We start from the raw sequence: 15,780 nt of genomic DNA, 5'->3' as shown, positions 1-15,780 counted from the left end.
CTAGATATGGTTTGTGTAATGCAGTTCAATAACGTACGTATATTGAGTCGATGTGTTTATTATTCTTTTAGGAGAATGGAAAATCACAGTGACGAATCATGTTATATATTTATCCAGCCATTTGATAGTTACGGGTAAGAATTGTGTCTGAAAAAGTGATGATTTTAAAATAAAAATATTTTGTGCCAAAATTCAACATAAAACTAGATAAAATTTTGTTGCTTTTTTGCAACATTGACAGGAAAAATCGAGTGAAAATAAGTTACACTGTTTTTGTATATATAAAAAGAAGTTATGAAAGAAAAAGTATTAGTATATATTAGGTTAATCAATAAACTAAAAGAATATTATGCGCTACGGATATCAATTAAACAGATATATATATTTACTGTTTCATGTTTGACTAGTTATTCCTAGATTGGTGCTAATTATGACACCACAGTACGACTTTTCAATTATGACGGGTGAGAAAATCAATCTTCAGTGTACAGTCAGTAATCCCGAGTCATTGCTAGATGTTACAAATGGAAGTCTCGTGATGACTAAAGATGGGACTGTGTTATCAGGTACTTAAAAAATGAGATATTCTCTTATTATACTAGCTCTTCAATATTACCGTTCACGGAAACAAAATGTTTAGGTTGCCTGACGTACCCAGAGGACGTATTGTTATACCCGACGCCGGTGTTGTTTGTTTTGTGTCGGTCGTTAACTTTTAATTCGACAATACATGTACTTCTTGGCAACAGTTTACCAAATTCGAAATGTACAATATGTAGGGAAATATGAACATTAATAAAAAAAAACAATTCCAGATGATCAATGATTTCAGGTTTAAACTGTGAGAAAAATAAGAAATCTCAAGAATATATTTTTTTTTACTGTCAAGAATTTAGCATTCAAAGAACACGATGACGATCAGCAAACGAAACCTCTACTGATATTTTTTAAATTAATGTTCAGAAGTTCTGCAGCTAGAGCGATATTATTTATATTAGTTTATATAGGGGTCAATTAAAATCATGATTAGAATGAGCACGTTGCCTTGTCAAGTCTGTGAAAATAATTGATAACATGTGGTTTATTACTCCATGGTCAAGGTTTATCATATACATGTAACAATCCCGACCCTTTTCCCACCTAAACCAGGCATGATAAATATGGTTGTCAATCAATTATTAGTACATGTTAATTGAGAGGAATTCATTGAATTTTTAAATTCAGAGCTAGGCGATTCATGAAATGTTCAGTCATTTTAATGAATTGAATGATAATGCTTTATCCTTGAAAAAATATGAATTGAAATCTCTAAAAAATACAACATAATGGTTAATTTAAATCAAAGCAGTTTGACAAAATTTATAAGGCCCGCCCAGGGCAAACAGCCATAACGATACCACCATTAACAATGTAACCCCCATCCTAGTTTTCTAAGTTTCCTAACTATCCTAAAGACTGTTAGGTATATTAACCTTACCATATATCTTTCCATCCATTTATCATAGCTTATAAAGCAAGGATATTATTATCATTATAAAGTGTATTCCATTGATTCCTCGCCTGACTGTTGAATACTAAGTAACCGTTTACGCATAGGGGCTCTTGTCCATATTTTAAGTGGTTTTTTATTCCATTGTACGTTACCGTTGTAGATTTTATCAATTCACACTTTTCAACAACATGGAGCAAAACTACTGCAAAGGAAGATGATACTGGTAGATACACATGTACACATTCCAGCTACCAGGACCCTATATTTGTTTCTGTTTATGTTACTGTCTTTAAACCAGGTAATTATAGATTTGAAAATTTCGTAGTTTCATTTCATTGCGAAAACAAATATTAAAAAATGGGTTTTTTTGCCTTTAAAATCAATCTAGTGAACAAGACGTAAACTAATCTAGTTCCACTAAGCGAATCGAATGTCTTTTTCCATATTTTATGTAAAAATCAGTACAAAATTGTTTTATGATTTCTGTAGAACAAAAGAGATGTGAAAGTGAATGGTCAGAAGGAATACTTTGGAATACTACACTTGCAAATACAACGAAACAGGAACTTTGTCCTGTCAAACAGAAAGGTCACAATGTTGACTATTTTTGCATTATATACTACATTTTTTTCTATAAGAAATCATTGCTTTTAGTTTAAAGTGTTTCCTTATACCTGAGGAACGTGAGTTTCAAACAGGCACTTGCTCTAGTAATTAAAGAATAAAGGGAATATTTAAAAGCTAGTTTTACTTTTAATTTAGGAATGGCAATACGGTATTGTACACAACTTGGAGTGTGGGAATCTCCAAGCCTTATTAATTGCACAACTGAAGCTTTCTCGAGCGCTTCATCAGAGGTAATGATTACACAATGTAAATTTGAGTCAGCTTTTGATACTAGTAAATTACTTGATATAAAAGCATTTAATTGAAACAGATGGATGCAATAATAGAAGATGGTCTAGAAAATACTGAAAAGGTTCAGGAAGCCGTCAACAACACTCTACAATTGATGAAGAACCTTACCTCGTCGACTAATGAGCTCAGTGCTGGGGATCTGAGCTCTTCTCTGGACGTTTTAGAGAAAATTGTCAACGTCACTAACTCTACTGGGTCAGCAATCGAAAAAGAGGTCATAATCTCATTTAATTATCTTTATAATTTATTCCACAAAATATGTTTTTCATTTGGTGTTAATGGAAAATTAAATAAATTCTATGGATCCAGATAATGTACAATAGTGGGTTGATGAAGGGTTTACCAGGTATCAATTTTCTTACTGTTATTAATAGTTTTAGGTCATATTCTTCTAATTTTTTTATTGAATTTTATATTCTGTTAACGTAAGTTTTTTGGCAAAGAGTGTCTACTAATGTGATTAAAATCATTTTTTATTTGAAAGTAATTTTTCTCCAAAATGTTGTGAACTAAGTTCACTTTGTGACAACTTTTTTACTCACTAGATATCTCTTGTTTATCAAAATCATTATTTAATAACCAAAATAACTCTTATCATATTCAACATTCAACATTATGTGTTGTGCAAAAAATACATTTTATCATTATGAAATGACACCACATATTTGTTATGTCATATTTGTACCACATGTTTGTTAATATTTGAATATTGATTTTGTTTTGTTTCCTTCTTTGAATTGAATTGCCTTTTTCCCCTTTAAAGGTGTTCTACGCTGTTATAGACAATGTTTTGTCAACTAATAACTCAAAGTCTTGGACGACTGTCAGTAACAAGGTAAATGTAACTTTGATATTAATGACATGTGTTTATTAAACTGTTGATTGATATTCATTAAATAATATTCATTATTCTTTAAACTTTAATATTTCGGTTGGAAAAGATTATCAGTCAGCTCACATTAACTACTAGGAGACCCTGATCTTAATGAAATCCTTATATACACAGCTTTTGGCAAAGGTTTTAGCTTACCTGAGCTGAAAGCTCAAGTGATCTAGTCTGATCAGATTTTGTCCAACATCCATTTGTCTGTCTGTTCGTCCATAACTTTTTCTTTTTTTTTTTTTACATTTTTACATCCTTCAGAACCGCAGACTGAATCATAATCAAACTTAGCCTAAAGCATTTCAGGGCGAAGGGTCTCAAGTTTGTTAAAATAAAGATACACACTTTCTTTGATAAGATAGGATAATTATAAATTATTGAGAATTTGTTAGTATTCTTTTAAATATATTCTCAAAACCCATTCGGTGAAAAAACCCGAAACCTGCGTGGAAGCATCCTCAGGTAGTATAGATTAACCTTGATATATATTTGAATATGAAATAATTTACAAAGATTTGCCACATAAATATCTTGAGACAGAGCGAAGTATTTATACATTAAGTGTCAACTCATTTTATTGTTTTTATCATATTTTGTTTTAGACGGATAAAGACGCAAGCTCCATTCTGAAGAATATGGAGCGCATTAGTGAGATTGTGATTCAAAGCGGCAATATTACGGCATCCCGATTCAGTGGCTCAAATTTCGGTATTTTTGCTATTAGTATCCCGTTCTGATGGATTTTTATTTTTCTGAAGAGTACGGATGACCAGTAATTTCTTTCCTTTTGTCTAGAGCTAACTGTTAACCAAACGAAAATAGATGAAACTGGAATACGTTTTCCGGTTGTGTCACCAAGCAACACGTCTGAAATTACCGAAAAAAATCCTACTTTTCTTGAACTACCAAAACAAAATATGAAAGCGGAAAATGGTATATATAAAAATGTTAAACTATAAACTGAGTAGTTAAATTCTGATTAGATCATGCGATTTAGTTCACTAAAAAAATTAAATAATCTACTTATTTTTCATTCTAATATTACATGTAATCTATTCGACGATGTAATTATTAGATAAGGTTCTGTGGATGATTATGTAATGTAGTTTTGTCAATCGGGTTTTTACGAAAGCCGAGAAGGATCATTCGAGATACGAGATTCGAAATACGAGATTCGAAATACGAGATTCAATATCTAATTAACCAATCAAATCAAGGATCTGAAAACACGTATCCTAGCGACATCAAACTGTTCTAAATAAAGATTATTAGTACATGCTCTTATATACAAATAAATGCTATGTTCACTTCTCCCTAGCTAACTAAATAATTGTTTGTATTTATTTTTACACAGAATATTCAAGTAGAATAGTAATAATGCAGTGTGTTTCGCAGATCTATGTGATTTTGTTTGCCCTTGTGCATTTCCACCTGATGCGTTTGAACCCTGGGGTATTTCACCACCAATAGTTTAAACCCCGACTTTATTCACCCTTTTTGTGTACAAATGCGGTTATGGTAGAGAGTTTCATTTATAAGCGGAGCCAATTTTTTTTTGGTAGGGGGGTCCTAGGCCAATTTTCAATAATTTTACTATGTATATTAAGCTTCAATTTTCCCGAGGAAAGTCCAGACCCCCTGACCCCCTCCTTTATAGACCTCCTCCGCGCATGAAGATTAGTATCTAAAATACGTTTTAATCTAAATATAAATAATCAGTCCAGGTTTCACCAATAAATATAAGCATTGCTTATCGTTTTTTATGTATACAGGCATACACTAGTACTATGATTATAAACTAATCATTGAAATATTATCACATCATACGGAATTATTAATATATATACAATTTTTTCCCCTTTTCTTGAGTAAACAACCTCTTATGAGTCTTACTTTTGGCATTGTTTTCAATATAGAAGGATACATATTCTGTACAATTAAAGGTAGGGATAATAGGGTGCCAATTTGTTCACATTGCCGATTTCTTGTGCAGAGAACAGTAAAATTTTAAAAATTTGATTGTGCATGAATTTTTCAAAATCTATTGTTGTAGTTTGTTATAATTCATTCATTGATACATCAACAAGAAAGAATAGAAGGTATAGACAGGCATATGTATCACACCCAAGTTGAGTGTCTCTGTAGTTTCCTACCCCCCCCCCCTCAACGCATCAAAATTGACAATGATTGCATATAAATCATACAAAAGTTTACTTTGTATGTAAGTAGCTCTCTAAAGATGTAAATAAGCACTGCAAAGACGTGTGTACTTAATATACTACTACATTACACTTAGCCAGATAAAATGTAATCAGGGTGATAACTACAAGGGGCGAGAAGTGCAAATTTACCAATTTGTCGCCATACACACAGAACACCAAATAAAGAAACTGTGTGTGGTGTGGGGAATGCATCGAAGATGGCGGCAAATTATCTCAAATAACCAGTGCGAAAATCAACAAATAGGCTGTTATTTGTTACCTATCCTGCAAATACATTGATAAAAAATGTTATCGTCACATAACATAGCCGATTAAGTTAATGTTTACATATTATGGTCAACGTACATGTAATTCTAATGGAGGCGGACGTATCAGGCGGGGATCCAGAATGTTTTTTTCCAAAAATGATCGGTTGAATTACATTAAATGCTTTGAAAATTGTCTTAAAGTATCGAGCGGGTCAAAATGCATGATAGAAGCTATGTACAGTGTAATTGGAAACTTTCATTTTATATCAATATGTAGTAATACCTATTATAACAAATGAGAGTATAGCCCAACTGCCACAAACAATACATGTCTTTTACCGGCACCACCCCCTCCCCATAAAAAAATGAAATAATTGTCGTTTTATTTGCTAAACATGTGTGTGGTTCAAGATTTTTCTAAAGGACATACCCGATTAGAATTGAAAAATGAGTCGTTTAAAACTAATTTTGAGAGAGAGAGAGAGAGAGAGAGAGAGAGAGAGAGAGAGTCGATGTAAATCACACGTGCGTTAACAACGTTCAAATTAACACTTGCTAGTTGGTCTGCCCTATCCTAGCTACATCCTCTCTTTTCTCCTTTGAGTGGCTTAACTGTCTGTATATGCTTGTATCAAATCAAACAATTTCAAATTCTAAATCAAAATTGAATATGACACTACAAAACTCTCTCTCTCTCTCTCTCTCTCTCTCTCTCTCTCTCTCTCTCTCTCTCTCTCATATCGACAATGACATTGATACCCTACAATACTCTATTCCTATCTGGATTGTTGTCGTTGAGGTTGTAAATCATTATATCTCCTATGGTTTAAAACGTTATCATAACCTATATTTTGACATGTCGATTATTTCATTGAATTTCGTTTCATAGCTAAAACCACACTCAATTTTAATTATTTAGATCAACCAGATCTTTTTTCGCGAGCCGATTTTTACACAGTTGGGGCGAATACACTACGGGTTAAAATGGTTCGGGGGGAAAATACATACAGGAAAAACAAAATCACATAGATTCGCAAAGCCAACAGTGTTATCACTCATTTAATTGTTTATATTGTGTGGGGTTAATTCATTAATGTTAATTTAACCATTTTATAACCATTACATAAGAGTTATTAAGACATTTATTTGTAGGAAAGATCATGTACGAATGATCTTTATTTAGAACAGTTTGATGTTGCTAGGATACAGGTTTCAGATCCATGATTTGATTGATTAATTTAGATATTGAATCTCGAATTTCGAATCTCGAATCTCGTATTTCGAATCTCGTATTTTGAATCTCGAATCTCGAATGATCCTTCTCGGCTTTCGTAGGTTTTTTATATACGGTATATTCATATTCTGATCGCAATTTGTTTTGCTGCTTCCTAAAATAGAGTCCATTTAGTTGAGACTGCATTGAATATGATATTTTTTTCTTTTCCATAGCAATCAACTATGTTGCTGTTATATATAAAACGATGTCAGATATACTGCCATCTGCTTCAGATAGGTAAGTCTAGTATGATTTAGTATTTCAATAATGTATTTCAGTTAAAATTCTTTAACTAGCATGGATTTAGGTATGACTTAGAAACCCACCTTCACTAGCCAAGAATTTTTGGTCCACTTTGCTTCCCCTTGGCTAGCGAAGATGTAGAAACCAGAACAATGCGTTTTATGAATCAGAACCATGTGATGCTTCGTGTATATATATGGAATTGTATATATATTGAATCACATACTTATAATTAATATTGATTTAAAAATGAACAGTGATCAGAATGGAGGGAATTCAGAGCAGAAATCGAAGAATAAAACATTCGTCAATTCTCAGATACTTTCTCTTACCACGCAAAATGACTTAGGGGTATTGGTTCCACCTCTGACTCTAACATTTGGACACATAAAAAATGTAAGATACCAAAAGTTTTTTTCCACGTCAGATGTTTGACATATGTTGTCATTGTGTCTATCTTACTCTTCAATTGATATAAGTGGCCCTCATTGGTAAAGAATAAATTGTGTTTAGAATTGTATTTGAGTTGACTTTTTGTAATGTTTACATAATATTTTTTTATAGAATGAATCTACTAGAATGCAAGCAAGATGTGTCTCTTGGGATTTTACAAAAAGGTAAGCATTTTTAACAGTTCTTGTAATAGAATTGTGTTTATCGTTACATATGTACAAGAAAGACGAAAGAAATGCATCATATCTCCTAGTTATAAACAAAAAATGATATCCTGTTTTAACAAGCAAATGGACAGAAAAAGGATGCAACGTCAAACAAAGTGATCATAAGAAAACAGTCTGCCAATGTAGCCACCTTACCAATTTCGCCATTTTGATGAGACCGTATTCTCCTGTAAGATATATTTTTGTAAAATCTGGATGATTGGGATCTCATGATGGAGCTTTTGATATATATTACCACTTTATATTTTTATTTGTTGTTTAGGTGATAGAGGATCACCAATCGTTGAAAACAATGTCTTTGGTTGGGGTGATTCTCTCCATATTATTTACAGCTCTTACTTTGGTTATCTACATCTTGACATGGAGGTATGAAGGTTGTAATGATGATCTAATAAAAATAATTAAATATACAAATACATTTCCTTTACGATATTCTTGAACCATGCATAACATTTAAACATCAAGATAATATTGGTATTTTATTTTTACATTCAGATATATTAAAAGTGACCAAAACATCATCATGATGAACCTCTGTGGATCGTTAATTCTTTCCTATTTGGTATTTATATCAGCTGTTGAACAGAAAAGTAATGAGGTATATTTTCATAAAGCAATTATTTATTTAAGTAATAAAATTCAATGTAAAGAAAAACCATGATATCAGAATTATTTTAGCAACTTTTTAAGAAATGTATTTTTATGTCAAAAAGAAGTTAGAAGGAACGTTACTTTTTTAGGGAGCATGCATTGCTATAACTGCAATTATCCACTACCTTTTCCTGGTCACCTTCTTTAGTATGCTAGGAATGGCTGTGTATTACTTCATCAGTATAACGGTCACCTACTATGCTATGTATGTTGCAAACAACTTTAAGTCTAAATCCAGAATTCAGTGGTTTTTGTTGGCAATATGGGGTAAGAAATAAATTCACATACATTCTAAAAATAAACGAGATTATATTAATTGTTTATATTGTTTTCAACGAAGATTTTAGTCCTTAAAGAGACATGATCACGATTTTTGTAAAAAAAAATATTTTTCCGATTTTAATGTTTACAGTCCTTCAATATGGCGTTTTAAATAAGCAATTAAAATAAATGTGTCACTCGTTGAGTTATAAGAAAGGTACAGACCTTACAATTTTTTGCTATATAAACAAAGCTTTTGTTTACATTTGATTGTTGAAGTGAAAATTCCAGTTTTAGACCTAGAATGAATGTGTTCAACATTAGAAACTGTTTGTTTTTGCATAAAACAAATACGAAGACGGACAAATCAGCTTGAAAAAGATATTTACTGGTATATTGAACCTAAGTAAACAAAAACAGGGCACGAGCCTTGTTTACATGTACATGACAAAGAACTAGAGCACAGTTTTTGCCTATAACTCTACGCCTGAATTTATAATATCTTTTGATCATCAGAAATGCATTTCTAAAGCATTGTAAATAATAAAAACAGAAATATACAATTTGACCAAAATCGTGACCATGTCCCTTTAAAACTGTAATATACTTCCGAGGTAACACCAATTGATTTTTGGCAGACTTGTAAACAACGTTAAACTTTAAGACAGGTTTTTACTATTCAAATATTATATTACAGGTATCCCCATCCTGATTACATCAATAACTCTTGGAGCGTTTTGGGGAAAAGGTTACCACCTAGAATCTTAGTATGTGATATTCAGAAGATAGCCACACAATATACAAACTTATCCGACATAACATTCCTTCCTATAATTTATCATATTATTGACAATTTCATTATACTTGAAAATCGTAAATGGATTCTAACACTTCAGTTTGACTGTTTAGTTGCTGGTTAAGCATGGAAAGTGGTTCTCTTTACATGTTCATCATCCCAGTCTGTTTAATCTGCGTGGTAAGTATTATGTATATTTTATATTAATGACATAATTTATTAAATTAATGCTTACCTTAATAATAAAATTACATGAAACCGTCTTATATAATTTTTCATAATTGAAAGTATATTTTGTCGGAAAACTTAAGAAGATTCCGTTGTTATTGAAGAAGTTGCACAGTTTAATGAGAATGCTTAAAAAATTGAAACAAAGATATATAAAAAAAATTAAACTTTTGTATGTGTTCCTGTTTTAACATGCTTACTTTATCTCATTTATCTTATATCAGTTAAACGTACTGATAATTGTCTCACTGGTAAGAGTGCTTTGTGCTTCAAGTGCAATGATGAAGTCTTCACTGCAGAAAAAGGCAACGTGAGTCAAACTAGTCAGATACTAAAATTATATATATATACATATCAAACCAATTAATAACTTGTTGGCAACTAGTAGGGGGGGGGGGGGGCTACCGATGAAAACAATGCAAGAAATTAGTTTTTAATTAATAAGTCTTCGACATAAAGTTCTTTTATAGGATTGTTTTATTTTATGTTGATCCGATAGATCCGGTCTGCGATCACTTGGGACGCTACTACCAGTGCTAGGGGTGACCTGGTTATTCGGAATTCTGGCCGTTAACGAAAATGCAGATGCGTTTCAGTATATTTTTGTTATTGCAAATTCCCTACAGGCAAGTCGTTCGTTTCAATATGCGTTTGTTAAATAACTGTTTAGCTTAATAGTTATGTTATTTTATGATATCAATTATTTTTCAGGGGTTTTTCATATTTGTTTCGCACGTGTTGTTGAACAAAAAGGTAGGAGTACAAGCATTTAGATTGACTGCAAGATAAATGATGCTCATTATTGATTGTCTACAAACTTATTTCAGCCTAGTCTTTATCTATATTATTCTCCAAAAATAATTTTTTCGTGAGCATATATACAGAGAATTGAATTTGGTTACGTTCATAATCATTTTCATCATCATATCATGTAATAAACATTATGCTCAATACTCACTAGGTAATGCAAGGTTTGAGGAACAGATACCCAGTCATTAGTTCTCTTATAAGTATGGCTGAACACAGTAAACCGGAATCCGCTTCTGTTACACGAAGTCAGTCAACATTAAAATCTAATGCACCATTGGTGACAACAAAGGTATAGAATTACGCAATCAATGTGATTCTAAAATAGTTTTGCACTTTTCATTATTTAACTTGGAATAAAATACTTAATTCCATGGAGCATTTATTAGGTTTATGATTTTTATTTTCAGAAAAAGGGTATATTTGAAAGAATTCGTAATAATAAAGTAAAGAAATCAGAATCATTTTTGACAGAAAGAACCGTATCTACTGATTGTCCTTCAAGTGTTTCCCATGAAAAAGTAGGTTAATGTATGAATATTTAGTGCACGTTACAAGCAAACCATTCGCATTATTTCGTTTATCTTGACAATGATTATTTCATTATTTTCTGTACATAAATTACTTGCATCCTTAATCAGAGCTCTGCAATGCCTGAGAATGTATCTACTGATCACACGCTAAAACTTGTAGCAGAAGAGGAAAATACGGTATGTATCACATATTTAATTTCATGATTTTTTTTTTCATTATACCTAATTATAAATATCACTTTAGTAACCTGACTAATCTAGGGCAATAAATCTTCATGTTTTCCCCACCATCAAGCAAAATTGTAAAAAAGTCAACAATCATAACTATGTAATTTTCTTGTCTTGTTGTATATATTATTCATAAGACTACAAGTGCATTTTAAGCTAGAGTGGACTGCATTAGCTGTTTATTCGAGAGTTCAAATTTTTTGTGGAACTTTTTCATTTCATCGAATTTACGTTTAATCATTAGCCTTCCTTGGCTTTTTTATGAAAAATCGCCTTATTTTTATTATATAAATAAGTTACAGTAAGACTTGGTTAAAGCGAAGTCCTAGGAACCAATTGATTTACTTCGTTATATCCGTAATTCGTTATATGCGTAATAATTCGTAATAATAACTATAGCGAATTTACTGTATGAACGTTTTCTTTTACTAGGCTATAATTGTTACTAATTGAGACTTATAATAAAATTACATTACCGTAATACCTTTAATGATCGGGTTGTGAGTCGAAATATTTATATGAAACAATTTCATTCAAATTATTCTGTTAAATAGTAGTGCAAACTTTTTTACACTGTAAAGTAATTCGTTATAAAAGTGTTAGATTTCGTTATTATTCACTTTTCTACGGGACTCAAAATCAATTCGCTATATTCGTAGATTCCTTCACTACATCAGAGAATTCGCTATATCCGTGTTCGTACTAAACGAATTTTACTGTAAATCGAAAATTACATATATATTGTTTTTTTCTTTACAGAAAAGAAGATTTCGGTTTTCATTCAATTTTAACCCATGGAAGAAAAAGTATACAGTGACAGAAATGTAAAAAGAACATTTAAGACGTCTGCAATTGTAAAAGACACTTAAAGACTCTTTATATTACATTTTCAACTAGAGTCCATGAACTATTTCCAACAATTATCTAATCGTGCTGCCACACAGAACATTAAGGCTGTGAAATGTTTCTGTCGTTTTTAAAGACAAAACCTTCATTTTCTCGTTTTGTGTTTCAACTCCTTTCTCACACACACTCGTGCAGTTCTGTATGCAAGGGTAAAAAGTAATTTTCTACAAAAGTTTCAGTCTCAAAATGTATACATTTAAGCAATTTAGCAATTTTTAAAATTTGTGATTGTGTGCCTTTATAATTTTTTTTCTTTTGTTTATTATTTTAATTTGTTTGTTACTACCAGAACGTTTAACAATATCAATTTTTGAGATTTTAAAGGGTCGCTATTTACAGACTTCGTTTCATATCTTTTAAATTATTTGTATTCTATTATACTATCCCCATCATTCCTATTCTTATTTTTTAATAAACATATTAGGGGGGTAATCAGTGCTTGGTAAGATATTACAATGATTGACGGCTTTAATGAATAACATATTGAAATGCAGTTTAAGGAGGCTGGAAGGTCAACAAAATAACCCAAAAATCTGCATTAAACTTTTAAATGTGATGTTTTGTCATGTACTATTTTCTTGTTAAAGAAAAAAAATCAGAATGGCTTGGCTTAGAAACATTTTTTTATCATTTTCCATTTATCTGTTGAAGAGCATTTTGTCTAAAGGAGATTAATATACATGTAGCCTTAAAATTGCCACAACCATCGAAACGTCTTAAGTAATATCAATATACCGGTATCCCATCGACATTTAAACTAGCAAGTAAATTATGCAATCATGATACAGGAGATTTTCTCTAAATTGAACCAACATGTGCAACTGAGCGTTTAAGTGAGCGTGTTTACGTTTTCCGTTTCAAATATTTACGAAGACAATTGCATTTTTCAACTACATATCATTATGACCAAACATTTTAATAAACAAATAGTAAATGATCGTTCGTAAGATTGCGATGCTCCACCTCGTCTTTCGCAATTTTAGCGCCGGACACCCATTGCCAGCCTCGACATTTGTGAGATTGGTCGTGGTTTCCTGACATTGCTCAAAATTTAAACTTATAAATGCCTTTTATAAAGTGTACAGAAGTTTTCTTTTCAATGGAAGTTGAATTTACGTTCAATTTTACTACGTATTTACGAAAACATCATGCAGTAATTTTATATGAGTTATAGAGAGGGACGATGTGTTCTGTCTTACTGATGTAAAAAGGGTTGGGTGCTTTGAACATTTTGCATCTGTATTTTTATTGGCAAGGATAAATAGAAACTATGGTTGTTGTGCCAATGATAAACTAGGTTTACTTTTCAAAAATGATTGGCATGCATAAAAAATGACTTTATTACTACTTTTTTTTTTTGGGGGGGGGGGAGATCTGGGCAAAGTTACCAATCATTGTTTTCTCTTCCTTTTTGGAAATAGATTAAACTCTTAAGATATTCTAGTCAGCAAGTAAAATGAAAAAGGTCATGTTTAATTATTACAAGAAAAGAACTAAAATGAAAATGTCAACATTGTGAAATGTAGCTACATATAAAACTTATCACACTTCGCTTTGCCTCCATGCTAGCTGAATAGCTAAGCAATAATATATACTTTTGAGAGTCAACCTGTCTCTTTCAGAACCTTCATCTAACCAAAGCAGACTAAAACTAGAACTGTTGAAATTATAAAAGTGATAGTTCCTTGAATTATATTGTAGGCAGTTCCTTATTTTGGCCAACTTTATCTAAAATGGGGAACAACGCGTGTATTTTAAAACACTGTAAGCAGCAATGATATGTATGAACAAAGGACTAGATGAATTTATTAAAGAGTTATAAGATACCTAACCGTTATAGTGTCATTATCTTAAAACATGTTCAGTAGGTAGGCTTGCTACATGTTTGTAATAAATTCGGTGTAACATTTTATTTTAAATCAAAGTGTGCTGAAAAAAAATGTACTGGTCATCACGAAAATGGTGTTAATTATAAGTGGGTCCAAATGACGTTTTAAAAGGGTTAACAGCTAAACACAACCCGCTCATATAGCTCATATATCAATGGAAATAATTAGTGACACGCAATTATTTATCGGTCAAGCATACAATGAAGCCCATTGAAGAGGTAAAAGTTTGCGTTTGAATGGAATTTTCTAAACTTTGTATCGATCGTCAATTGTTACTTAAGACACGCCCATTTCTTTTGAAACGAGGAATGTACAATTCAATATTTTGAAGTGTACACCATTTAATACTATAAAGATGATTTAATGAACAAACCCTAAAATTTGGAAATTTTACACCTTTTCTCTCAAAATGTACACGCATTGGATCATTTTTATGTCGAATTTAATACCCAATTTTTTTTCTTTCAAAATGTTACGAGATTCATTGGCATTTCAAATATCAAACATAACCCAGTTATTCATGCCAAAATGTTCTAAGATTCTTGTTAATTCAAAAACAAATTGAGAAGGGCAGCAACAGTGTGACCGGTAAAGTGCCATTGGGAGTATTTTCCCTTGTTGCAATGAAATTTAAAGTGCGGGTTAAAACCGTCTGCAAAATATGGAAACGATACGTCCAAGAAGCTACATATACATTGTGACGATAACTATTATTTTTTTTATTTTTTTATGAAAATCAATATTTATCACAAAATCATACATATTTTGATACACGTATCGTACTAAAATATCCTCAGTGTTAAAAGAATACTTTTACTTACATGCAAAAAAAATGTTATTACAAATAAATCTATTATTAAATATAATGATTCGTATTCATTATATCAGCATTACCTTCTTAAACTCTTAGACATTTTTTTTCACCATGTACGATTTTTTCCATGTGACTAAATTAAAAGAATCTTATTATTGAGTCGGGCATGTTTGAGGCACCAGTTTGGATATGAATATTAAAGCCGAAGTAGTTCCGATGAAGTCGGCATTTACAATCAAATAAATCGACGTGTAAACATGGTTAACACAACCTACTAAGGATTTTAATTGAAAAAACAGTAATGTCTCTTTTTTATCAAAATCTACATAATTTTTTTTTGGCGTTCTTAACGACTCAGAATGTTCATTGTTGCAAAACTGTGGTGCATAAGAGGTTTGTTTCTTCGACCGTAACTGGTCACAACTTTCTAAGGTTCTTTACTTTATATTACACTGTATAAATATAGAGCAAGGAAAAACGTTTTCCTTTATTGTTTTTTTTCCTGTAAGATCCCATTTCCGGTTTTTTTAATTTATTTATTTTAAATGTATATCAACAAACTTTTTTTGTCTATTTCTCGCGTAAACATTCAATATCGACAATTTCTTGACATTTCCCACAAAAAGTAAAACGGACAAAAACCTTGCATACTGTACTTAATTTTGATTTCTGCAGAGGTGAGCTATATGTATGAAAGAAGAAATC

General features: G+C 31.5%; 1 protein-coding gene across 5 annotated transcripts in view; it reads left to right on the top strand.

The window, feature by feature from the left end:
• The window catches only part of LOC128175965 (uncharacterized), a 39,561-nt gene extending 26,633 nt beyond the window's left edge, over positions 1–12,928 (top strand). For 4 of the 5 annotated variants that reach the window (XM_052841904.1, XM_052841903.1, XM_052841902.1 and 1 more), the window contains 25 exons: positions 72–134; positions 408–566; positions 1,653–1,790; positions 1,982–2,080; positions 2,255–2,349; positions 2,430–2,624; positions 3,174–3,245; positions 3,896–4,001; positions 4,089–4,226; positions 7,213–7,276; positions 7,540–7,678; positions 7,847–7,899; positions 8,023–8,131; positions 8,225–8,328; positions 8,458–8,560; positions 8,703–8,880; positions 9,572–9,641; positions 9,784–9,850; positions 10,123–10,208; positions 10,398–10,524; positions 10,610–10,651; positions 10,860–10,997; positions 11,116–11,226; positions 11,347–11,415; positions 12,226–12,928. In XM_052841904.1, coding sequence (XP_052697864.1) covers positions 72–134; positions 408–566; positions 1,653–1,790; positions 1,982–2,080; positions 2,255–2,349; positions 2,430–2,624; positions 3,174–3,245; positions 3,896–4,001; positions 4,089–4,226; positions 7,213–7,276; positions 7,540–7,678; positions 7,847–7,899; positions 8,023–8,131; positions 8,225–8,328; positions 8,458–8,560; positions 8,703–8,880; positions 9,572–9,641; positions 9,784–9,850; positions 10,123–10,208; positions 10,398–10,524; positions 10,610–10,651; positions 10,860–10,997; positions 11,116–11,226; positions 11,347–11,415; positions 12,226–12,294 — 2,594 coding nt within the window. In that variant the 3' untranslated portion in view covers positions 12,295–12,928. Of the gene's footprint in view, positions 1–71; positions 135–407; positions 567–1,652; positions 1,791–1,981; positions 2,081–2,254; positions 2,350–2,429; positions 2,625–3,173; positions 3,246–3,895; positions 4,002–4,088; positions 4,227–7,212; positions 7,277–7,539; positions 7,679–7,846; positions 7,900–8,022; positions 8,132–8,224; positions 8,329–8,457; positions 8,561–8,702; positions 8,881–9,571; positions 9,642–9,783; positions 9,851–10,122; positions 10,209–10,397; positions 10,525–10,609; positions 10,652–10,859; positions 10,998–11,115; positions 11,227–11,346; positions 11,416–12,225 lie in introns of those variants that run through there. The other variant, XR_008242739.1, reaches the window with a different exon arrangement.
• The last annotated feature ends 2,852 nt before the right edge of the window (positions 12,929–15,780 follow it).

The sequence above is a fragment of the Crassostrea angulata genome, chromosome 3, assembly GCF_025612915.1.
Source record: "Crassostrea angulata isolate pt1a10 chromosome 3, ASM2561291v2, whole genome shotgun sequence".
NCBI lineage: Eukaryota > Metazoa > Mollusca > Bivalvia > Ostreida > Ostreidae > Magallana > Magallana angulata.
Note: the sequence above shows the minus strand (reverse complement) of the source record. Positions and strands in the feature narration are given on the sequence as shown.